Source organism: Xyrauchen texanus, chromosome 20, assembly GCF_025860055.1.
Source record: "Xyrauchen texanus isolate HMW12.3.18 chromosome 20, RBS_HiC_50CHRs, whole genome shotgun sequence".
Classification (NCBI taxonomy): Eukaryota; Metazoa; Chordata; class Actinopteri; order Cypriniformes; family Catostomidae; genus Xyrauchen; species Xyrauchen texanus.
In genome coordinates, this window is record NC_068295.1 from 19,060,633 (window position 1) to 19,087,644 (window position 27,012).

General features: G+C 37.9%; 1 protein-coding gene across 3 annotated transcripts in view; it reads left to right on the forward strand.

The window, feature by feature from the left end:
- The first annotated feature begins 1,523 nt into the window (after positions 1-1,523).
- Positions 1,524-27,012, forward strand: part of LOC127660399 (regulating synaptic membrane exocytosis protein 1-like) — a 130,971-nt gene continuing 105,482 nt past the window's right edge. For all 3 annotated transcript variants that reach the window (XM_052150601.1, XM_052150602.1, XM_052150603.1), the window contains exons 1-2: positions 1,524-1,859; positions 5,773-5,847. In XM_052150601.1, coding sequence (XP_052006561.1) covers positions 1,693-1,859; positions 5,773-5,847 — 242 coding nt within the window. In that variant the 5' untranslated portion in view covers positions 1,524-1,692. The remainder of the gene's footprint in view (positions 1,860-5,772; positions 5,848-27,012) is intronic.

The following is a 27,012-nucleotide window of genomic DNA, read 5'->3' on the forward strand; positions in this document are numbered from 1 at the left end:
TGGGCATAAAAACTTGGATTAAAGTCAGCAGATGTGCGCACACAAATTACATGACATTTTTAGGTTTAATAGGATAAAGTTTTAAATTGCATACTTCAATATTCTTACACAAGATCTTTGAAGGCTACTGTAAAACCTACTTAGTTGACCTTAGATTTTTTAAGTAACATTAACTTGTTACAAGTACTTAACTCATCTGTGATTAAAGTTATTTATATAACAACTGTTAGTATTGTTATTTTTATTTCATTATTTAAATAGGGTTATAGCCACTGATCGATCGATCGATCGATCGATCGATCGATCGATCGATCGATCTATCTATCTATCTATCTATCTATCTATCTATCTATCTATCTATCTATCTATCTATCTATCTATCAGTGGCTATAGCATGTCTTATACAGTATAAGGGAAATTATGACTCGACTCTAGGTTAGCCATATATATGGCACATTATTTTTCCCTTGTTTTGACAAAACATACATCATTTATCCAAGCACAAGTGCTTATGGGTATTCCACACAGCCAAGTTTGTACTTGATAATTTTGAGTTAGTAGTACTCAAACCCAAAGTTTAAGTTGATTCCAAAATGTGACATTTCAAGTAGCCTACTGTTTAATTAGGGCCACTAAAATGTTTTATTAATGACAACTTTAAGATTTAGAGAGTAACAGTAACATTATTAAAACTAAAACGAATAGTAAAAAAATTGAGCTTATGTTTAAGTAAACTATTATTATTATTATTGTTAGGCCTATTATTATTATTATTATTATTATTATTATTATTATTATTATTTACAATTTGAGAAAACTAATAGTATTTACATTGTGATATGCAATAGTGTACTAAAACAGCTTGGAGAGCTAAAGTTGTTGCACAAATTCGTCAGCACATCTCACGTTTAACATGTAATGGCTATTCGATTCAATCGATAATTACATGTTCTGTTCCTAAACTACCTCTGGTGTGTTGCTATAATCCAACACGTTTTTAATATAATTATTAGCCAATGGTCAAATGTGCATTATCTTTCAACTCGCAGAGAAAGTAGGCTAGGCCTACTCTTCAACAATCTAGTGCCTTCCGTCTGAATTGAAAATATCGGCTAGTTCTCTCATCCACGAGCCTGCTACTCTAGATGGTAGGCGCGTCACAAACGCACTGTGATTGGAGGAGTGGGGAAATTGGATGCTGTGTGTGCGTACAACGAGCCTCCATTCAAAATGAGAGTGCGCGTGTCCGTCTCGAGGAGGCGAACGCGCGCTTGAGGGGCTGCGGTCCCATTGACTATTCCGTCTCCCTGACAGCGGCAGCATCAGCACCGCGGACTCGGAAAACAGAGCGCCGCACGGACTCCGCCTTTGCTTCATAAATCCCACCAAGAGTCCGAGGTCAGAGGCAGGTTCATCATCGTCGGGTTGAGTGACATATCATCTGGATCAGATATGGACTATCCTTAACTGGAACTGGAGGGGAGAGGCAGGCGGGCGGGCGGGGGGTGGGGGGGAGATAGAGAGGAGAAAAAGCCGTATAGGAAGAGAAGCACAACCGTGGGTGCCCGCAACGATGAAAGGTTCGCCACGCTCGCGAGAACCGCAGATAAGCCATCGGACTATGTCCTGAATAGCTGTTTACATTGCTGGGATTGTGTACCGATCATACGAGCCGCCAAGCAGGGGTAAAATATGTCCGCCTCAGTGGGGCCCCGCGGCGGCCCTCGCCCGCCCACAGCGCAGAGCTCATTCCCCGAGCTGCCGGACCTCAGTCACCTCACCGAAGAGGAGAGGAAAATCATCATGGCTGTGATGATTCGGCAGAGGGAGGAAGAGGCGAAGGACGAGGCCGTGTCAATGTAAGATGCTTGTTTAGGAGATTCTTTTAAGCCCGTAATGTTCGTGCTGCTTTTTGAGGCAGTTTGAGGAAAACAGGTTGTGATTGTTTCTGTATGTGTAGGCTATCTATCTGTGCCATATGCCTACCAATAAAGCCGTCAGGCTGTACACCTGCACCTGAGCTCTCTGTGTGTGTGGTAGTGTATGTGAGTCTGTCCACTTTCTCTTCCTCATCTTTACCGTAAACTGTCATGGATGAGATTGAGCACCGCTGTGTATCCATTTGGAAGCTGCTGCACTGTTAGCCTCATAAATTAATCAGGCTTGTCGCACGTTATCACAGAAGTCTAAAGACGATATAATAATCACTGCTGCGTGGAGCGGTGCCTAGGTGACTGGTCTCAGGTGTAACACTGTTAAAGAGAGAGAGGGGCGTGTCGACACGCGAGAACATAGTCGCACTGACCAGCACTAGTAGCTAGAGAGAATTCATACAGGCTCGGCGAACAAATCTACAACTCGATATAGATAGATACATGCTTCGATGGCCATGAGCTTGTTTCCTTAATGTGTTTTGTCAAGTTATTAGTTAATTTATTCGACTGATCATGCTGTTTTTTTTTAATGTTAGTAAAATATGTTTTGGGAATGCTATTGCATATTAGTAGGCTACGCATAGGTTTTATTCACACCAGTGTAGCGATTCTTGGCTGGTCACGACAGTATATCCATGCCTCGTCATCATGACCATCAGGATCTTTAACCCATTCAATGAACGCCTATTTGATTTGACAGCATCTACAGCAACATCATCTGTCATGGCATGATTTTTTCCTCTCCTCCATTTGTCTCTGGTGATCAATTAACTTTTCTTTTCTTGTTTCCTTTCTTTTCTTTTCTTTTATTTTCTTAATTAGACTTCTTGTGAATTTAAAGGGATACAATTCTCTCATTTACTCACCCTCAGGCCATCCTGTATGTGTTTGACTTCCTATCTTCTGTTGAACACAAAAGCAAAGATTTTTAGAAATATATTTCAGTGCTGTAGGTCCATACAATGCAACTGAATGGTGGCCAGAACTTTGAAGGTCCAAAAATCACATAAAGGCAGCATAAAAGTAGTCCATTTGACTCCAGTAATTACATCCATATCTTCAGAAGTGATTGAGAAACAGATCAATATTTAAATCCCTTTTACTCTAAATTTCCACTTTTACTTTCAAATTAATATTTTTTTGCCAATTCACATTATATGTGCACCATCTACTGGGCAGGGAGGAGAATTTATAGTAAAAAATGACTTAAATATTGATCTGTTTCTCACCCACATCTATTATATCACTTCTGAAGTCTTATGGATTACTTTTATGCTGCCTTTATGTGCTTTTTAAACCTTCAAAGTTCTGGCCATCATTCACTGGCATTGTATGGACCTACAGAGCTGAGATAAAATCTTCACTTGTGTTGTTGCAACATTCTCAAACACCCCAACTCGTCACATACGGACGCTCGGGCAGGACCCCTTGGCGTCGCTTATTGACGCGCCGGGTGTACCTTTGGCGTCGTTTTACGACGCGTCCGCTTTGGAAACATAAAAAACCGGTTGGAGGGCCATTGTAGCGTATTCCTTTTGATTTGTATTGATCGCGGTCTCGACTTTCGACCCGTTCGCGGCGTGAGCTTACCCGAGACGACATTTCAACGCTGCGCGCTCCGGTTCGCGGAGATACATGGAAGTCTATGGGAGTGCCCTGCGCGTCGAAAAATGACGCCAAAGGTGTACCTGGCGCGTCAATATGCGACGAAACTGCCCGAAGCGTCCGTACGTGACGAGTCGGGGTGTGAATGTGTTGGTTCAACAGCAAAAAAGAGTCATACATGTCTTGGATGGCATGAGGGTCATTTTTATTTTGGGTGAACTATCCCTTTAAAATCTTTTAAGAGATCATATTTATGATAGGCCCTTGTCAGCATTCACGGCTAATTGTATTTACACAAAGTTTTATTGTCAGTGGCTATTTTTGGTTCATCAATGCTGTTGTCTTGAGTGTAAAGATTGTTTCTTGGCTTCCTGTCCACCTGCCATTTAGAGGCCATCATTGCTCATATTACATTATATGTCTTCCACCTTGAGATTTGAAATCAAATTTATGCATCTTAAATGGGTTCACTGAGCAACTACAATCCATAAATTAACCCTTTGAATCCCCATATTACTCTAAATAATTACCTGTTTTATTTTTGTCTTAGAGTTTGTACATTTGTGTCACTAAAATCATCAGCTAGATAAATCAATGGAGTTGTATTTAAACGGTTAAAGGTCACCAGGTCAAATGATCAGACAGACTATTTCTGTTTTAGTGATAAGTGACAAGAGACACCACAGAATCATTCTCGTGGAAAGTTGTGACATAAATAAGTTTAGGCTACTGATCAGTAATCAGTTTTTTGGGAAGCTACTTTGAAACTGTAACTTCCCAAGCTTCAAGCTACTTATAATTTAAAGTAGTTCAACTTCAGTCAAGCTCCACATAAAAAAAAAAGCTATTTCTAAGGAAGAAATATTTGTAATATCTAAAATAAAATATAATATAATATTTTATAAAATTCTAGTATTTAGTGTATTTATCTGGCACAAAAACAAAAAAGACTTGAATTAGGGTGACTTTCAACAATTAGGGTGAAAATATTACATTAATTAAATGAATAACATAATACGTAACAAAATTAAAAATTTTATATGAATACATTTATTCTAAATGATACTAATAAAACTAAAATTAAACAGTAGCTACTCACTTACTATTTCGTTTATAAAAAGTGACTGTGCATTGGCTCAAGTGAATCTTGTATTATTTAAACAGGATCATTAATGATATACTATCCAAACAAATCGATTCATTAAAATGAACTGGATTTCACAATGTTACATTTAAAGGGATAGTTTGCCCAAAAATGAAAATTCTGACATCATTTACTCACTCTCATGCCATCCCAGATGTGTATGACTTTCTTTCTTCTGCAGAACACAAATTATTAGAATATTTAAGCTCTGTAGGTCCATATAATGCAAGTGGATGGTGACCAAAGCGATGAAGCTCTAAAAAGCAAATAAACCATAAAAGTAATCCATATGACCCCAGTGTTTTAATCCATGCATTCTAAAGCGATCCAATAGGTTTTGGTTTAGAACAGACCGAAATATAATTTGTTTTCATTATAAATCTTGACATCAGCAGTTAACCTTGGCAATCATGATTTTCAAGCTTGATCTGGGATGGCAAGAGGGTGAGTAAATGATGAGGGAATTTTTATTTTTGGGGAACTACTTCTTATGTGAAATGGTGAATCATTTTAGATGATCCGTGTGAATTAACTGATTCACATAAATGTTTTGGATATTCTAATGAGAGAAAGTATGGTTAAGGCGAGTGCATTTCATTACTGCCACTACTCGTTTGGCTGTGAATATCTATGTGTGCAATATAGATGTAGCATTTCTTTGCACTACACAAAGTACTATAACATTGCTGAAAACTGTAGTTCAGTTAGAAGCAACAATAGTTTTATTTAGACACTCCCATACTCTGGTACTTGCAATCTTCATTTTATGTATCTGATATTTCAAATGTTGCTGTGTGTGGTATGAGACGCAGTGTTCACATTTGTGAAGTTCTACACTCTCAAAGAGAATCTGTGTTCTGACTCAGAAGCTAGAGCTCGGCCTCAAGAAGTTAATGTTTTGGTTTGGTTTTGAGGCATTCAGAGCTGGGGGGAAATACAGCTTGAGAATAATTGTAATTGTTTACAAAAGAGGGTAAATATTTGCATGAAAATGCATGCTTGGTGCCCGAAGAAAGATTTTAGACATTGTCATATGTACTCAGTTTTCTTTTAGAGATTTAATGTCATTATTTGTGCCCTGCTTTACAGAGAGGAGAAGCCCATACAAGCAAAAACGGTGAACCTGGTTGGGAACAAGAAACCCCAGCAGCAGAATGACATCAGGTACAAACCTCAGTCAAGTTTATCTACAGAAGATAAAAAAAAACAAAAAACAAACATCTTCCCAACGGTTAGATGTAAATAAACATCATAAAGACTGGTAATTTAAAAGCTGGTAATTTTAAGGTATTTTAAGGTCTTTATCTTTATCTTTAAGGTATCATAAGGTCTTATGGCCTGTTTGTTTTAGTTGTGTGCTGGTTTCTTCAGCACATTAGTAGTGAATTAATGATTAATGATAGCTTGGAAATGATTGCCAAGTTGAGTTAGTCATTTTATGTTCTGACTGGTATGACTGCGTTTTTTATGTTACTATAAGACAATGAGCCTCAAAATGTTAGATTCACACATGATATTAAATGAAAGGTCAATTTTGACCTGAAGGAGGTGTTCTATGCTGATTCTTGAAGCTTTAGGGTTTGTCATGAATTAAGTTGGATAGGCCTGTGTAAAAATGAGGATGGTGCATACTGTTGTGCATGCTGTCACCAGTTGCTTAATGACTGATTTATATGTTTTTCATCTTAGTTTCTTTTTGCCTGCCCATTGGAATCTGCTTCAACCCTTCACTGAAGTTGCTGAGAATGGCACTGTGTTATAAATCGAAACCTTTATCAGTCACATCATTTTTCCTGCAAAAACAAGAAAACAAATACTGGCACCTGTGGTGTTTCTTTACAGGTCTGACAGAGTAATATTTGTGCTATGTTAAAATATTCATGCACATCAGTATTGCTCTGTTTCTCTCAGCAGAAGAATGAGAGAACTGCGGGATGGTTTATATATACAGTTAGAGAATATCTCTCTCCCTCTCCCTCTCTCTCTCTTTATTTGTGGTCTCTTCAGGGGTCAGGGGATCAGAAAGTCTTAGGATTATGGGGCAAGTTAGCCAAAGCACATCTGCTTTTCTGTGGATTGCCTGGATGTGGGCACTTGTGATGTCATCAGCCTGTCAAAGAACTTGTCCCAATGTGGTTGTGAAGTGTGTCATTTTTCAATGTTAAAGGAACATTTAGTGTTCAATATAAGTTAAGCTCAATCAATAGCATTTGTGGTACAATGTTGATAACCACAAAAATGTATTTGGACTTGTCCCTCCCTTTCTTTAAAAAGGGCAAAAATCTGGGTTATTGTGAGGCACTTACAATGGAATTGAATGAGGCCAGTCCATAAACATTAAAATACACACGGTTTCAAAAGTATAACCACAAAACACAAAGAATATGCATGCTAACATGATTTTAGTGTGATCAAATCACTTACTAACCTTTTCTGTGTAAAATTATATCAAATTTTACAACTTTGTTGCCATGACACCATAATTCCATAAACCCTATAATGTTAAAACAACCATAAAAAACTATGATTTAAACAATTTTACAGTTCTAACAATACACAAGTTTTAACAGAAGTATAAATGTAAGTGCTTATAATAAAATTATAAGCTTCACATTTCTGCCTTTAAACCCTTAAAAAATTGGCCCCATTCACTTCCATTGTAAGTGATTCACTGTAGCCTTGAGGGACGAGTCTAAATAGTTTGGGTATCAACATAACACCTCAAATGCTGTTGATTGAGCTTAACTTGTATTTAAAATAGGGATGCTCCGATCAGTATTTTTGCATCCAATCACCGATGTTCTTGTCACCTGATCAGCCGATACTGATCCTGATCATTTCACCTTTTATCAAGATCTCTGTCATAACTTGTATATTTCTGCACATTGTCACAAGTAACTACATTTTCCTCTTCCCAGTATTATCACTTTGCCTAGTTTTTGCTGACAAAAGCTTAGGTGCGATTAAACTTAATGTGACATTTTTGGTTATTGATTCGTTGTCATTATTTAATATAATTATTATTTTATTTCTATTTTATTTTTGAATTAAATTTAAAACTTTCTATTATGGTATTTTAATATTGTATAAATAATTAGTATATTTATAAATCCCTTCCCTGCCTTATCATTTAGCTGTATTGTTGTATTAATAGTTAATTTTTCATTTGGTGCTTGAACTTTAACGTAGGGAACATAAGCTCTTTCATGAGGTCAAGAGATGAAAGGAAAGCGGAGAAAGAGCGCACGTTTCTGGACTCTACATGTGCTACTATTGTTAATGCCATTACATTTGGAGATATTTGATAAAGATGTTTGAATTACACCACATCTTGTAACTCACGTTATTAATGAGATGCCTATGACCGGCGGAGAATGAGAAGTGAGTGGCTAATCGAGCGGATCGGGAGAATTCCCGGTGGGCCGGTCATCAATTGGACCAGCAGGTCCGCATAATACACTTTCATCATGTGTCGCATATCAGTCGCCGTCCGTGTCATTCAATATTTAAGGCAGAGCTGGGCAATTTACAGCCCGCGGGCTAGATCCGGCCCTCCACATTGTGGCCCGTGACTCATTTATCCAAAAAGCTTTGTCTTTTTCAATGGATATATCAGTTATCTTGCATTGGGACCTAACAAGCCTCCAGTTATCTTGCATTGGTGACCACGAGGAGGTTAACCCAACGTTACTCTACCCACCCTAGCAACCTGGGCAATTTTTTGCTTAGGAAGTCTGACTGGAGTAACTCAGCACACCCTGGATTCAAACTTGCGACTCCAGGTGTGGCAGTCAGGCATCTTTACTTGCTGAGCTACCCAGTTCCCCCAATGTCTGGTGCTATTAAGTTTGCAGGTAAACCTTCTCAGTGATGAAATTAAATATAAAAGTAGATCCTGGCATCATTGACAAGCGGAGGGGTAATCATTGACACACGAGCAAAAGCAAGCGATAGACGAATATGTAGATGTATTTTTTATTTGTGCAATTTAGAAACATTGAAGTCCCCTTGCACCTGTATGTTAATCTAATTCTTGCAGTGATCATTTATCATAGTCATGCAGCCTGTTTTATTCAGTTGTGTGCTGAATGGAAAGTGAAACCATTGAGGAGACCTGCATCATGACACTTTTAGCATGTAAACACGTAATGTTTTGAGAATAAAGTAAGTAAACTTTGCAACAAATTTTAAAAGTTCTATAAATTTTTTAATTAATTAAAACAGACCGCTGATGTAGAGAGTGTTAAGTTGAATAATAAATTAACAGGGAAGTAGAGATGGTAAAATAAATCATTTATAATAAGCTCAACCTTTATTCAGTTTTGTAATGCCTGATAGAAAAGTATCTACCTTTTAGAGCAAGACAATACTTTAGGCAATTGCAGAATAGTTCCATTAGTCACATTTACACTTCATAAAACTGAGTTCACAACTATGTCTGGGCTTAAAAGTTACAAAAACCAAATCAATGCAGAAAATTGGATCTCAAAAGGAATACGGTGTGGACCCCCTATGCACTACTTAAAGCCATATGTGTACAATTGCATTCCGTATTATAGCGATTGCAGTCTCTACCATATTTTACCGTCTCACACCCAAACAATGAGAGAATGGATGAACTAGTTGAATGGATGAACATGCTTCAGGTACAAGAATATCACAAGTTTAATACTGACTGTAGTCTCACAATCTCAACCAGTTAATCTCTGAAATCCTCATTCTTAGCATTGCAGTATGAAAATAATGAGTTTTAACAGCTCTCAAAAGATTAAACTCTTCGAAACAAACTGCACAGAGTGCATTCAATATTGTATCATCCAAACCCTCTTGTAACCATATTGCTGCAGTCTTACATTTACATTCCAAGTAAAAGTAAAGTAATGTATATATATATATATATATATATATATATATATATATATATATATATATAGACTTTAAAATAAACTGGACATTAAAAGTAATGTTTACCCAAAAAATAAAATTCTCTCATCATTTACTCACCCTCATACCAGAAATTACCAGAAATTTTAAGCTCCAAAAAGCACATTGTGGCATGGGGGGGCGTGGTTGTGTGTCGGTCTGCGGGAGAGAGAGAGAGTGGTAAGGCTTGTCAACTGGTTGGTTTGAGCAATGGAGGAGTCAGGAGACAGCTAAGCAGGTTTTGAGGTCAGTGCTTTTAATTTGTGGGTCTCTGTACATACGACGGTAACCGCCGTTAAAATAAAACATTCACACCAAAAATAGCACACTCAGGCTGTCGTGCTTTCTGGACACTCTCTCTTCCCCTCTCTCGACACTTGGCGTTCCTTAAATGTTTCTCTCCATATCACTATAACAAGACACAAGTGTTAGAGATAATTACAAACCAGGTGACAAGCCTTACCACTCTCTCTCTCTCTCCCGCAGACCGACACACGACCATGCCCCCCATACCACACACATAAAGGAACCATAAAAGTAATCCATGTGACTCCAGTGGTTAAATCCATGTCTTATGAAGTGATATGATAGGTGTGGTTGAGAAACAGATCAATATTTAAGTACTTTTTAATAAAAAATTCTCCTCCTTGCCAAGTAGGTGGTAATATGCACAAAGAATGTAAATCATCATAAAGAGACATTGGACATAACATTCCTGGGCCGAATATGAATCCCGCTCCAAGTCATAGGATGTGAATATTGGCAGATACCGATTGGAGCATCCCTAATTTAAAATATTTTCTCCTATCCCAGCTTAATATGTAGAGACAACAATGAGTTAGCAATTCGTATGCTGATTTGGCCCCAAAAATGTGGCTCTGTGGCACCATCAAAACTTAGTTTCTCTGTTGGTTTGAGCATCCTGACCAGCCCGACACAAAAACATTGGCTCAACCAATGAAGTGAGTTTGGGATGGGACTATCTGATTGTCTGATTGATAGCAGAAAGGGGGAGTATAAACCTGTTTGAAGCACAATAATTATTTTTGCTTCTCCGTTTGGTGACGCTAATGGTGCAGAAATTGCACACTTCAGCTTTAAAATATTTTGACAAAAGAGATGGAGAGATCATTGCAACATGCACTAGAAAGCAAATAGATATGGGCTGTCCTGGTGAAATGCACTTGCTCCCTTACAACACCCATAGACTTGATGTTGTACTTCTGTCCTAGAAATGTTCCATTTAGGATGTGTTTGAGTCAGGTCTATTCTGCTAAAAATCAAACAAAGAGATGCTCATATTGTAATATCTTTCACTTGAGCCCCACTCCTCCTCCAGCCCATGTTTCTGGCTTAGAGACAAGAACTGACAAAAACCCTTTAAAAAAAAAAGAAGGAATACATGAATAGATAAATAATTAAATGCACAGGCATATTACACAGTAGTGGCTTTTAATAGCGCCCTAGTCCATACATTAGCACCCACTGAAGAACAAGCCTTCCGAATCCATTTGCTCTCACCTACCAGTAGGCCTCAGAAAGATGAGTGTGAGCTCATGGGTTGGCATGTGCTAAAGTCATGCTCCAAATGCTCCAGCTCCCACTCAATTACTCTTTCACTCACTGGCCGACAGCATTAGAGAGTGTGTCTTTTGCAGGCCTCTGCGTACAGATGCTGGAGTGGCCGTGGGTTTGAATTGCTTTGTGTTGTATATGACCTAGACAAACTGCACTGCTTAAACTGAATGATACAGATTATCTCTGAATTGCATTGGCATAATGCTAGCTGGTTAGCAAACAAGCTAACTAACTGTCAATATAGAGGAGGATAAATGTTGAATAGCTGGCTCTTTTTTCACAGGAAATAAAGTTACCCCCACAGGCTGGATATGGCATTTGGTGAATACCAGACTTTGTCCCAATCTGCATGTCTATTCTATGCAGTTCAAGTATGTACTTTGCAGGTAAGGTGACCCAGGGGTGCACAAAATAACCAAATTAGCAAAGTAAATAGAATCTGAAAACAAACAGAAATAAGCCACAGTATTACAAAATTAAGTTTTAGGTACTTGTGAAAAATGATGCATAGTGAGGATGTCTTCAAAAATAATGACATAAATAGTTTTCATTTATCACTTAATGTCATAAAAAGTCCAGTAAACATAAAAAGCTAAATCAATATTCAGTGTCACCACATTTGCCTTTAAAACAGCACCGATTATCCTAGGTACACCTGGACACAGTTTTTCTTGGTTTACCAAGCTTCTTGGAGAATTTGCACCAGTTCTTCTATCTATTTAGGATGCTTCAATTGCTTCTGTCTCTTTATGTAATCTCAGACTGACACGATGTTCAGGATGTGAGGGGGACTTTGTGGGGGCCATGACATCTGTTTCAGGCCTCCTTGTTCTTCTATTCTAATCTTTTCTAATTGCAAAAATAATGTTTGGGAGTCTAACATTTATATTTCCTATTGACACACATTAAAGTAGCAGATATAAATAACCATCTTAAGACAAATGCTTTTGTGAAACATCTAATGTGCCTAAGTCTTTTGCACAGTAATGTAACTTTAACATTTACACATTTGGCAGATTCTTTTATCCAAAGTGACTTAAAGTGCATTCAAGTTATACATTGTATTGGTTTGGCTCGAATCTGTACTGGGCAATGATGCAAAATGATTTCACAGGACGTCAACATTGACAGTTTCAGATGCAGAGGCAACTGAGATTCGTCCTCTGGCATCCATGCACAACTCACCACGTGCCCCACCGAGAGCGAGAACCACATTATAGCAACCACGAGGAGGTTACCCCATGTGACCCTCCCTAGCAACCAGGCGAGTTTGGTTGCTTATGAGACCTGGCTGGAGTCACTCAGCACGCCCTGGATCCGAACTCACGACTCCAGGGGTGATACTCAGCATCAGTACTCGCTGAGCTACCCAGCCCCCCCCACCCCGCAGCTATTCTTGCATACCGGAAGGCCTGCTCCTGCGAAAATGGGCATTATGCAGGCTTGGATGCAGAAACACTCAGGTGACATATTGACCAAGGAACTCTTGTAGTGACTTGCAGTGAGACGAGCAGCTCTCTGCATCTCCTGATCAGCCTCATGATCTTTCATGCATTGAGGTAGACTGTAAAATACAGTGCTTAAAAAATATTTATTTTCTGTTAATTTTGCTGTGCTGTGGCTGTATTTCGTTGTGTTCTCAGCTTTTATTTGCTTTTCTAATTTGGTTGTGTTGTGCACTTCTTGGATAACATATGCAGGTGCAGGGAGAGTGTATATTTCTGAGTAAAATTGCAACTTTCCGCTCCATTCAATTCACTTTCAAACAGATGAAAATGATGGAGAGCGGAAACGCAAGCACATACAAAGAAGTTTCTTCTTTTGATTTGTAACAAATTTCAAGTGTGGTGAACTTGAAACGTTTGACAAATAGAGAATCTAAACGTTAGAGATTAACTAAATAAAATAAAAAAAACACATATTTCAAAGCTGTCTGGTTAACAGTGTTGTATGAATGTGGAGTAGATATAATAGAGAAGTAGTATATTTTGAATGTATTCTTTATCAAAAACAGAAATGTGACATCACAAGTTTCCTGTTGCCGTTATTTGTTGCGGGATCCAAAGTAGGCTAATTTCACATGCTCAAAGTCTGGTGTGACCACACCATAACCTCTTTAACCCTGGGGCATTTTTGGGACCATTCACACATACTGTGGACTAATTACAAGAAATTGCATAAAAGAGACATTTGTATTTGATGTCTCACAGAAATCATATTTCACCTTGTTTATTTTCTTGAAAATATTTCTAACTATGATATTAGGGCAGCAAAATAAACTCTATAGTCACATTACTGAGTATAAGAGCATTCCTCATTACATCTAGGTGGCTTTTATTTGCAACATTGATGTTTTCAGGCATTATTTTGTTATTTTATGTAACATAAATGCATAAGTGATCGTGTTTGATAAAACTCTAAAGATTTAAAGTTTTCAAATGATACCACACACAGTATGCCTGACTTATGTATCCTGGGACTTTAATGTTTTAAGCCAAAACTTATAACGCAATATAGCACCCCCTTTTGGACCCTCTGACAGGTCCAAAGTGTTGAAGAGGTATGGCTTAGAGCTTCTAGAGTTACCATAGAAAACTTACTGTACAATACAGTGTAATCACGCTACTGAAAAAGATCCCTGTCACCTGAGAATATATGAGTTCATCATAATTTTGAGGTAGAAATTAGTAAACTGCATGTTTGCACACTTGGGTTCTAAATACAATTATTATTTAAATATTTAAATATTTATTTTTATAAACAATTTACAATAATATTGAATCAAACATCACAATGATGACTCTAAGACTTTATATATATTACAGTTTATTTTTCTGTTAAAGTGTGATTTTCTATAAAGCTGCTTTGAAAAGCTGTGTGTTATGAAAAGCGCTATACAAATAAAAATTACTTGACTTTTCTGCTTTGAGGTGGTAGGAAACTTATTTGTAATATGCCATGAATGCAGTCTACCTGAATATTCACTGAGCACATTATTAGGAACACCTGCTCACCTACTTATTCATGCGATTATCTAATCAGCCAATCATATGGCAGCAGTGCAATGCATAAAATCATTCAGATACAGGTCAGGAACTTCAGTTAATGGTAACATCAATCATCAGAATTGGGAAAAATGTGATCACAGTGATTTTGTCCGTGGCATGATTGTTTGTGCAGACGGGCTGGTTTGAGTATTTCTGTAACTGCTGATCTCCTGGGATTTCCACGCACAACAGTCTCTAGAGTTTACTCAGAATGGTGCCAAAAAAAAAGAAAAATCCATTGAACGGCAGTTCTGTGGACGAGAAACACCTTGTTGATGCGAGAGTTCAACAGAGAATGGCAGGGCTGGTTTGAGCCGACAGAAAGTCTATGATAACTCAGATAACCACTCTGTACAATTGTAGAGAATAGCATCTCAGCATGTTCAACATGTCGAACCTTGAAGTGGATGGGCTACAATTTTTTAGGGCCATAGAATTCCCAATAAAGTGCTCACTGAGTATCAGTCTGACACAAAACCAAATTTTTCCCCATATTAAATCAGACATTCTAAAAATGCATCAGATACTATAGAACAGAACAGGCCAACATAAACATGTCAGCATACAGTATAACGTTTAGAGTTGTATGCTGTCCTGAAGTGTGTTTGTGTGTGGGTGGCTTTGGGTGGTTTATAAGGACATTTTTTATGTTACAAACTGGAAATTGCAAGGGTATTGCTATAAATGTGGTTTATGAGGACATTTCTTGTGTCCCCATAATTCAAATTGCTTAAAAAATCATACAAACATTTGTTTTTTTTAATGTAAAAATACAGAATTCTTTTGTTAGGGTTAGGTTTAGGGTAGGGTTGGTTTAGGGATAGAATCTACAGTTTATTCAGTATAAAAACAATTATATAGAGAGGCCTCATAATGATAGTTGCACCAACATGTGTGTGTGTGTGTGTGTGTGTGTGTGTGTGTGCGTGCGTGCGTGTGAACGCTGTGTCTCTTCACAAAAAGGAAAGTGGGGAGTCCATCTGTTCCTCCAGTTGGTTAGCTGTGGTCGTACACCCACATACATACTCTCATTTCCTCACCAACTCACAAAAATATGCACTCAAACCGACAGAGATCCCTCACCATGCAGTGCGATAATACACCCATCCTTGCGCTGTGGTGTCAGTGACCCAGGGTGAACTGCAGGCTGTTTAGAGCACAAATGTTTTTGGTTGATAATGGCTCTGTTAGGGAAGAAAAAGACCTTTTAACACAGAAAAACATAGTGATGTGTGGGGAATTACAGCCGAGATCTGTCACCGCATTGCAAGGGAGTATACTGAGAGCTGTTTACACACACACACACACAAAATTTCGGGTTTTACTATCCTTATGGGGATATTTGAGCCCCACAAAGTGATAAATACATGCTCACACACACACACACACACACACACACACACACACACACACACACACACACACACACACACACACACACACACACACACACACACACACACACACACACACACACACAGGGCAACAGGACATGGAGCAGTCAGAGGTCATTCTTCTTTGGCTTAGGTTATGTGAAACCAACATGAACTTTCCTGACATACTGCCTTTGCTCGTGGCATGGCATGGAGGCATCAAACTAAGGGGGCACACACATTCATAAATCTAAATTTGGTCTGTCCAATCAAGTCACACCTTCCACAGGTAATTTGCCTGCAACTGAAATTTCCATTGAAATTCGTTTGACTGTTTTCTTGTGGAACACAAAAGGAGTTTTTCTCAAAATGTCAAAGCTGCTCTTTTCTATACAATGAAAATGCATGGATATATTAGTAAGCTATATATAAGTTCAGGATTAGAACCTGGGTCCCCTTGAAAGCTAACCAAAAAGTGTAATGTACCTTTAGGCTAACATGTCTTCTACCTATGTAAAGCACTACATTGTTAAATATGTTATCTTGACTAGGGCATGAAGTGAGCTAGGACTGCCTCAGGTGCCCCCTCAAAAAACTAAATTTGGTCTATATTTGGTCTGGCATGGAATGTATACCTGTAGGGGGATGGACTTGCATAATGAACCCAGCTCGAGGTGTGACAGGCATTGAATGCCTTGCAAAGAGATTTGGTTAAGGGGAAACAAATTCATGAGTCAGGGCAATTGGTTTCAGTCAGTGGTTTCCAGATAAACAGGTTGTCAAGATCATTACCACCAATCTTCCTGTGAGAAATTGTCCCATGGATAAGCAAAAACACAGCATGTGTAGGCACGGCGAGATACTTGTTATGCCCAACACTTTCACTTATCTCTTAGTAATTTGGTTGCTAAACTTGTCTATCCTCAGATGAATTGCATTTCCTGTTATAAGATCAGTGTTGAAACATCCAAATGTTCCTCAGTGTTGAATATAATGGAAAGGCGATTCAAGGGGCATGGCTGAGAAGACAGCAGACAGACGGATGGAGAAATGGAAGTGTATCTATAGACCTGCACTTAATAGCTCTGTTCCAAAACCAAATGTTATCTATCTAGACAGCATTTTAAGGCATTGCTTGTGTGATCACTAAACAAAGGTGGCTCCAACCTGGTCTTATGCCAAGTCGTAATAATAATACAAGATGGTGAGATTGTAAAAAATATTACTAGTTGGCTCGTACAAAAATGTATGACTTTTACTCAGACTTTTACTATGACTTTACAGAAATTAACCAGCAAATGATGTTATTATGATTTTTCCTAAGTTCAACACCTAACTTAAACCTAACCATAAAATCTAACATCTTAAGCCAAGCACACATTACACTACTTTCAGTCTTTTTTTTTGTTGTCGTATTGGTGTGGTACAGGTGAAACTCGAAAAATTACAATATCGTGCAAAAGTTCATTAATTTCAGTAATTCAACTTAAAAGGTGAAACTAATATATTATATAGACTCATTACAAGCAAAGTAAGATATTTCAAGCCTTTATTTGATATAATTTTGATGATTATGGCTTACAGCTTATGAAAACCCCAAATTCAGAATCTCAGAAAATTAGAATATTACATGAAATCAATAAAAAAAAAAAGGATTTTAAATACAGAAATGTCAGCCCTCTGAGAAGTATAATCATGCATATGTACTCAGTACTTGGTTTGGGCCCCTTTTGCATTAATTACTGCCTCAATGCGGTGTGGCATGGATGCTATCAGCCTGTGGCACTGCTGAGGTGTTATGGAAGACCAAGATGCTTCAATAGCGGCCTTCAGCTCTTCTTTGTTTGGTCTCATGTCTCTCATCTTTCTCTTGGCAATGCCCCATAGATTCTCTATGGGGTTCAGGTCAGGCGAGTTTGCTGGCCAATCAAGCACAGTAATACCATGGTCATTGAACCAGGTTTTGGTACTTTTGGCAGTGTGGGCAGGTGCCAAGTCCTGCTGGAAAATGAAGTCAGCATCTCCATAAAGCTTGTCTGCTGAAGGAAGCATGAAGTGCTCTAAAATGTCCCGGTAGACGGCTGTGTTGACTCTGGACTTAATAAAGCACAGTGGACCAGCACCAGCCGATGACATGGCTCCCCAAACCAGCACAGACTGTGGAAACTTCACACTGGACTTCAAGCATCTTGGATTGTGTGCCTCTCCATTCTTCCTCCAGACTCTGGGACCTTGGTTTCCAAATGAGATGCAAAATTTGCTCTCATCAGAAAAGAGGACTTTGGACCACTGAGCAACAGACCAGTTGTTTTTTTCTTTAGCCCAGGTAAGACGTTTGACATTTGAAGCCCATGTCCAGGACCCGTCTGTGTGTGGTGGCTCTTGATGCAGTAACTCCAGCCTCAGTCCACTCCTTGTGAAGCTCCCCACACATTTGAATGGCCTTTTCCTGACAATCCTCTCCAGGCTAAGGTCATCCCTGCTGCTTGTGCACCTTTTTCTTCCACACTTTTCCCTTCCACTTAACTTTCTATTAATGTGCTTTGATACAGCACTTTGAGAACATCCAACTTCTTTTGCAATTACCTTTTGAGGCTTTCCCTCCTTGTGGAGGGTGTCAATGATGGTTTTCTGCACAACTGTCAGGTCAGCAGTCTTCCCCATGATTGTGAATTCAACTGAACCAGACTGAGAGACCATTTAAAGGCTCAGGAACCCTTTGCAGGTGTTTAGCTGATTAGAGTGTGACACTTTGAGCCTACAATACTGAACCTTTTCACAATATTCTAATTTTCTGAGATTCTGAATTTGGGGTTTTCATAAGTTGTAAGCCATAATCATAACAATTATATCAAATAAAGGCTTGAAATATCTTACTTTGCTTGTAATGAGTCTATATAATATATTAGTTTCACCTTTTAAGTTGAATTACTGAAATTAATGAACTTTTGCACGATATTCTAATTTTTCGAGTTTCACCTGTATGTGTGAGTGACCGTTATCAAGGTTTTGATAGACAGTTTACTGTATATCCTCACTACACCTCTTTAATCATACCTTTGCATGGGGTCGTGTATTTGGAATCTTTAGTCTGAAGATTGAGTCATTTTGAAGTGTAGATAGACTTTATTGCAACTAAAAGCATGCACATAAGCTTCATGACTGGTGAGCTGTCAGTTTTCAGTATGTCCTCTTTTAACTGTGTTTGCTTCTTCTGTCAGCTTAATGGATTTAATTAGCAAAGTCTTTACTTAGTCAGTCAGACAGTCAGTCAGTGAAGTGTGGCACCAACACCTGGAGCTTCAGTTACACAGCACTCCCATGGAGGAATGTGTGTTTCGGGTTGTTTTGTTGGCAATGTTCTCTGTCTTTTCGTTAGCATAGTGTCACTTTCCTCAAGCATCATCAGTATTACTTCTGAGCTGGACAAAAAGCCATGGCTCTGTGTTCTTCTTGCACCAATTAATTGTTTTAATCGTACACAGTGAAAATGTGTGTATGTGTACATACTTTTGCATACATGAGTTTGTGTAAAACACCACAAGCACATATAGCGTGGCCAAGGGCTATACGATATACAGTAGCTAAAAAATATTTTGTCTCAATATTTTTCAGCATTTTGATGACATACAATATATATATATATACAGTTGAGTGAATAAGTTTGCAGCCCAGGTGTGGAATCAGGAACTGAAATGTTCCAGTTCAAATGTTAACATCTCCTTGTTTTTTAATATGGTGTGGTGATTCCTCAATGTTTCAATATTTTGTGATAGTTGTGCATGAGTTGCCCTGCTTTGTCCAGAGCAGTGATGTTGCCCACTGTTCCTATTAAATATCTTCCAGGTTCTGCATGTTTTTGGCTTCCAAGGATCTCTCTGCACATTGGAGTTCTTCTCAAGAGTGGCTATGATGTTGACATCCAGCTTTTGACACTTAGAAATGAAAGGACAATTGGTGGCCCAGCCCACAGTATCATTAAATATGGCCTGTTGGACAATATTAGACTGAAGATTGATTTAAGTACTTTGAAAAATGGATCAGGTGAAGATTGCGTCCAGGCTAGGATGTTATTACTGCTTTTGACCAGCATAGTTCACTTGTTCAAAACAGTAAACATCCGCCATAATAAGAAATAAAACAAGAAAAATTTACTTAGAAAGCCGCATTTTCCAGTCCAAATGAGAGGGTTTTCATGTGGTAACCCATGTGTTTGGTGTGTTTCGAGACGAAATCTGTCATGAAAGATTTAAATTTGAATGACCTTTACACCACTGCTTACAAAGAGCTTCTCTCCTCACAGATTTAAAATGTGAAATACTGTACATTGGCTGCAAAACGTTTTTACAAAATCCAAGCAAAGTCCGAGAATCATTAAAGGCATCTGATGCTGTTTCGCTCAGGCTTGCTAAAAATGAAAAAGTTTTCATCAGAGGGAGAAACTACAAAGAAATGAGCGATTGAGATGGCCTGTCAGATTGTTGAAAAGACTTGAGAACATTGAACAGTGAGAACATGTTTTGCATCTGAACTGATTGGTCCGTGTGTGTGTGTTGCGGGGTTGGTGTGGTGCGGAAATGACTTGTATTTATGCACTGAAATTGTATGTTCTTGTATTTAGTATTGGTATTGATGATAATATTTGGAGTTCTGTGATAATATTTGGATTTGAACTTTTTTTTTTTTTAATAAGCAACCTTAAACAGTTTTCTGAGGTGAGGTTGATCAAAGGATCCTTGTTGTAAATGTACTGACAATACAAATAATTTTCCTGACAATTCTTACATATATATTTTTGAAAGTAGTATTGCTTGTCAATTGAACATTAATTTCTGCACGGCAAATCTTATCTATCACCAAAATGCAGAATGAAACGTTTTGTCATGCACAGTTCAAAGTGACACTTGACGCTGGTTTTGACACTGACGTGAATCATGAACGCAGCTTCACGAATGCTGAAGGAAAGCAGATTCTACCGGCAGTTTAATATTGTGGCGGTTGAGAATTGAAGAGATTTAGCCTGTTCATGTGTGCCACTGGAGTGAGTTATTTTTGCCCGTGACACTGCACAGCCAGTAGAGGTGGGCAGAGTGCAGAGGGGTATATTTTATTTAATTAGTTTTTGGTTTCTTGTCATAAAAATGAAATACTGTATATAATATAATAAACATGTGAATAAAGGAGTTATGTCTGTACTGTATTTGTTTATTTATTTCATTGTTACTGATGTAAAAAACAAAACAAATGAACAAATAATATCAGCAGTACAGTTTGCCAATGTGCACTTTTTGACTTCTCAGACTTTGTGTGTTTGTGTGTGTGTGTGTGTGTGTGTGCAACAAGTGCTAATGTAAACAGACTTGGCTGCGATAATCAATCTCGATCAGTATGTTTTTACTGTGAGTATATGAGTTTTAAATGTTTATTGTGTTTGGCTGTCTGTTTCAGAAAACATATTAAATGCCTGAAAAAACTGTTTGAGTTGCTGTTTGTGTGCATGAAAACCACATTTGCAATCAATAAATAGACTGGTTGTGTGCATGGGAAGATTGCGTTTAGATATGCTTGCTGTGCATATACAAGCTGTGAACTGTTACTGTGGTACTTTGGTGACAATTAGGCTGTTTGTTATATAAAATAAACATATTATGTATTTGAAAAGGCTCTTTGAGTAGCTGTTTGTTTGACGAATGACAACCGCTACTAATGTAAACAAATGGCAGCACGCATCAGAGGAAGATCACATCTGATGGATTGACTGTGTGTATAAGAGATGAAAACTTTTTATCGTGGTACTGTGGTGAGTTGGATGTATGTATATAAAATAAATGTATTCTGTGGTTTAAAAGACTGAATGAGTATGAAAAGTGTTTTGCTATGAAAGGGTTAATGCCCATTGCAATGAATATGCAATCTATGGGGAGACTAGTTCTTTCAAATAGTCCAACTTCCATTTAGACATTGGGAAACGTTTAATGTTACTTGAATTGGTGATATTTTAGTGCATTACTATCTTTATACTGTGGAAATCTTTGTTTGGAAAATGTTAATAAAACCTTATATTGTTACTATCGCTGTCAATCGATTAAAACTTTTAATCAAATTAATTACATGATGTCCCGATTAATCACATTTAATCGCATATACAAATATTTGCTGACAAAGCCCCTCATATAACAATAATTCAATATGTAATGATGAAATAATTATACATAGTTATCTTTAAATATATATATTTTTATATATATATTTTCAAATACTGCCCTCTGATGTAAACAGGTGTTACCACAAGCTGGCATTTCTCAGGAATCTTCCTTATTACTGTCCGGGGGCATTGCGATTAATTGCGGAAATTTAACGTGTTATTTTTAATAAAATTAATCGCACTGAATTAACGCGTTTAAATCGACAGCCCTCATTGTTACATTTATTGAAATAAATTAAATTTGACAGGAAAAAAGTATATATAGTGTCAAATTTCAGCAGTTTCAAAATCTGTAATTAATCGATATTAAGTACAAAAAGTTATGTGATTTATCACGATTACAAAAAATATAGAGTGACTGCACTATATATATATATATATATATATATATATATATATATATATATATATATATATATATATATATATATATATATATATATATATATATATATATATATATATATATATATATATTAGTGCAGTCACTCTATATTTTTGTAATCGTGATAAATCACATAATTTCTATATATATGTGATGTAATATATATACAGTCAGGACATAAATATTGGGACATCGACACAATTCTAATCTTTTTGGCTGTATACACCACCACAATGGATTTGAAATGAAACTAACAAGATGTGCTTTAACTGCAGACTTTCAGCTTTAATTTGAGGGTATTTACATCCAAATCAGGTGAACGGTGTAGGAATTACAAAAGTTTGTATATGTGCCTCCCACTTTTTAAGGGACCAAAAGTAATGGGACAATTGGCTGCTCAGCTGTTCCATGGCCAGGTGTGTGTTATTCCCTCATTATCCAATTTACAAGGAGCAGATAAAAGGTCCAGAGTTCATTTCAAGTGTGCTATTTGCATTTGGAATCTGTTGCTGTCAACTCTCAATATGAGATCCAAAGAGCTGTCACTATCAGTGAAGCAAGCCATCATTAGGCTGACAAATCAAAACAAACCATCAGAGAGATAGCAAAAACATTAGGTGTGGCCAAATCAACTGTGTGGAACATTCTTAAAAAGAAAGATCACACCGGTGAGCTCAGCAACACCAAAAGACCCGGAAGACCACGGAAAACAACTGTGGTGGATGACCGAAGAATTCTTTCCCTGGTGAAGAAAACACCCTTCACAACAGTTGGCCAGATCAAGAACACTCTCCAGGAGGTAGGTGTATGTGTGTCAAAGTCAACAATCAAGAGAAGACTTCACCAGAGTGAATACAGAGGGTTCACCACAAGATGTAAACCATTGGTGAGCCTCAAAAACAGGAAGGCCAGATTAGAGTTTGCCAAACAACATCTAAAAAAGCCTTCACAGTTCTGGAACAACATCCTATGGACAGATGAGACAAAGATCAACTTGTACCAGAGTGATGGGAAGAGAAGAGTATGCAGAAGGAAGAAACTGCTCATGATTCAAAGCATACCACCTCATCAGTGAAGCATGGTGTTGGTAGTGTCGTGGCATGGGCATGTATGGCTGCCAGTGGAACTGGTTCTCTTGTATTTATTGATGATGTGACTGCTGACAAAAGCAGCAGGATGAATTCTTAAGTGTTTCGGGCAACATTATCTGCTCCTATTTAGCCAAATGCTTCAGAACTCATTGGACGGCGCTTCACAGTGCAGATGGACAATGACCCGAAGCATATTGCGAAAGCAACCAAAGAGATTTTTAAGGGAAAGAAGTGGAATGTAATGCAATGGCCAAGTCAATCATCTGACCTGAATCCGATTGAGCATGCATTTCACTTGCTGAAGACAAAACTGAAGGGAAAATGCCCCAAGAACAAGCAGGAACTGAAGACAGTTGCAGTAGAGGCCTCGCAGAGCATCACCAGGGATGAAACCCAGTGTCTGGTGATGTCTATGCGTTCCAGACTTCAGGCTGTAATTGACTGCAAAGGATTTGCAAACATGTATTAAAAAGTGAAAGTTTGATTTATGATTGTTAATTTGTCCCATTACTTTTGGTCCCTTAAAAAGTGGGAGGCACATATACAAACTGTTGTAATTCCTACACTGTTCACCTGATTTGGATGTAAATACCCTCAAATTAAAGCTGAAAGTCTGCAGTTAAAGCACATCTTGTCCGTTTCATTTCAAATCCATTGTGGTGGTGTATAGAGCCAAAAAGATCAGAATTGTGTCGATGTCCCAATATTTATGGATCTGACTGTACATATACAGTACTGAGCAAAAGTCGTAGGCACATAAAATGTTTCACAAAAACATTTGCCTTAAGATTATTTATATCTTCAGCTTTAGTGTATCAATAAGAAATATAAATGTTAGACTCACAAACATTACTTTTGCAAATAGAAAATATTAGAATAGAAGAACAGGGAGCCCTGCAACAGATGTCATGGCCCCCACAAAGTCCCCCACTGAACATCGTGTCAGTCTGAGATTACATAAAGAGACAGAAGCAATTGAGACAAATTCTCCAAGAAGCTTGGAACATTCTATCTGCCAACAGGCTGTGTCCAGGTGTTCCTAGGAGAATTGGTGCTGTTTTAAAGGCAAAGGTGGTCACACCGAATTATGATTTTAGCTTTTTTATGTTTACTGGACTTTGTATGACATCAAGTGATAAATGAAAACTATTTATGTCATTATTTTTTAAGACATCCTCACTATGCATCATTTTTCACAAGTGCCTACAATTTGGCATTTTATAATATCTAAAGTATTCTATCAACAAATTAATCTCCATTTGTGATGGATCAGTTAATGTGAGCCCACTTTGAAGATTTTTCATAACAAATCTATTCACTCCACTTAAGATAAACAATGTGTTTTATGGGGCATTTAGCCCCTGCAACAGTGGGGCTTTTTACCCCAAATACCATCCTTTCACTGATTGAATGACCTTGCTCAAAACTGAAAATGACAAAAACTTATTTTGTCTCAAAATATATATTTCAGGAATTTTCATTAGCCTCACTAATTTGCAACATTTTAAAAAAAAAATTAAATGCCTCAAAATCAAACTTTAGACACTGCAAGCAATGATCTCATGGATCAGGAAAATGTTGCAGTGCAGTGACAAACTAGGAAATTACTGTGGTCATTTTTGTTGCTATTAAGTGTTTTGGGAGAAAATCATTGTCATGACCTTGGAGTTGTAAAATTGGATATAAGTTTACACAAAAAAGATTAGTAAGCAATTTTAACACACTAAAATCACATTACCACACATGTTGTTTATGTCTTTTGGCTATACTTCTGAAACAGTGAGTATTTTAATTTTTACAGATTGGTCCCATTCACCTCCATTGTAAGTGCCTCATTGTAACCCAGATTTTTCTTCTTTTTTTTTTCTTAAAGAAAAAGAGCGATGTGTCAAAATAAAATGTTGTGGTAATCGATGTTATGCCACAAATACTGTGGATTGAGGTTGACTTGTAGTGAACTCTGAATATTCCTTTAAAAAGTTAATTCAGAGGATCCATCATTTAAAACAAACATTGTTGCATAGATTCAAAATGTTTAATGAAAAAACAACAAAAGAGTAGGTGAAAATAATCAAGGCATCTTTATTTCCACTAAAAAATGAACACAAGAATGACATTTAATAATTTTCATTCATATGCACCCATATAACAATGTTAAAAAAAACACAAAGAAAAAACAGAAATATATATATATATTTATCTCAATTGTTTTTACTAAAAGCTTAAATTACACGGACACTTCCGTGAACAATTTTGTGATGAAGCAAACAAATTGTTGAATCAGAGCTTTGAATTGATATTTGAAATGGACGCTTTGAACTGATTCATGGAAATTAATCTAACTTTAATACTGTTTTTATTACTTTAGTTTAAATCAGAGAATATGCTATTTAAAGTTTCTAATATAAGTGAATTGCAAGACAAGTAGATATCTCAAAACTAGTTTAAGAACATGTCTTCAGGAAGCTAGTGACCACATGCAAAGTGCTACAAATAATGTTGCAATATTCATGATTGTAACTTATTTTAGGAAAAATCATTGCAAATATATCGTGAACATCCAATATAGCTCCCTGGCCTGGTGTGACCTAATTTGCAAGTAGCATCATTGACGTCTCCAGCTTTTTGTGTAGATTCAGAGTGATTCCAGAGAGTTTTGTGAGGGCCGTGATGTCTTGGATAAACAGAGATGTCTTAATGACATGGCTGCCGAATATGTGGCTAGGCATATAGACGTTTTTCTCTTTTCTTCCTCTTTGCTTATTTTCACTAGGTCTCATGGGACCGCTCCATCTGAATGTGGATTGTGTCAGAGATTTATAGTCTAAGGCTTAGACTCTAAGCTACTCTGTTATAGAGGAGTGTCCATGCCAGCTTTTTCACATCACTGATGCTCTACTGCCAAGGCATTTTCCCACAGGCCCATGGGTTACTGGATATTCTGCTTACTGTATATTCTATAATCCACTCTCTTTACTTCATCTCCTCTCCTGTTTTATGCTGAAGAGTGCTCACAATGTTTCACATGTACAATTCCTGGTCAGACCCAAGGGTTCAAGGTTTGGCTGGTTAGCATGGCCCAGTTAGCTCCAACTGGTAAATGTCATAACAAAACCATATGGCTGCAAAAAACCTGTCTCCATTGACGGCAATTCATATATAGCCATGTATTGTGATAGAATAATTTTTTTTTGTGAGAATTGTCATAATGTCATTTTCAAGTAGTTCTAGAGTGATCACTTGAGAACAGTCACAGTCAGATGATTTGGCAAAAAAACCTGGCTGCAGAACTGAACTCCCATGAGAAAAGATAGCAGACTTCAAATCGCATTCTCGAAGGAATGACGAGCTGATGAAGTCTTGGAGGGCAAATTTTACTGCCCGAAACGTACCTCCTTGCTCGTCCGCTCTCACTACCCTCGACGGTGGGCCGGTCCACGGGTAAAAGGAGGGACTCCGAGTGGACAAAGCGGCTGCGATGCGCCTGCACCCGCAAAACACGGCCAACTGGCGGGATCACCAGTACTCCCCTGAGGCCTGTACAACGACGTCGTCCCTGGCGTCCAAAGCCTACTGCGCCACCGGATGGTCCGCTTACGCTCTGCATGCTACGGCCCTCCTGAAAATCCACCAGGCCAAGGCATTAAAGAACTGCACTTGGGTAGTTCTGATCCTGATGTGCTGCAAGAACTGCGCTCAGTGACTACTCTCACGCTCCTGGCCACGA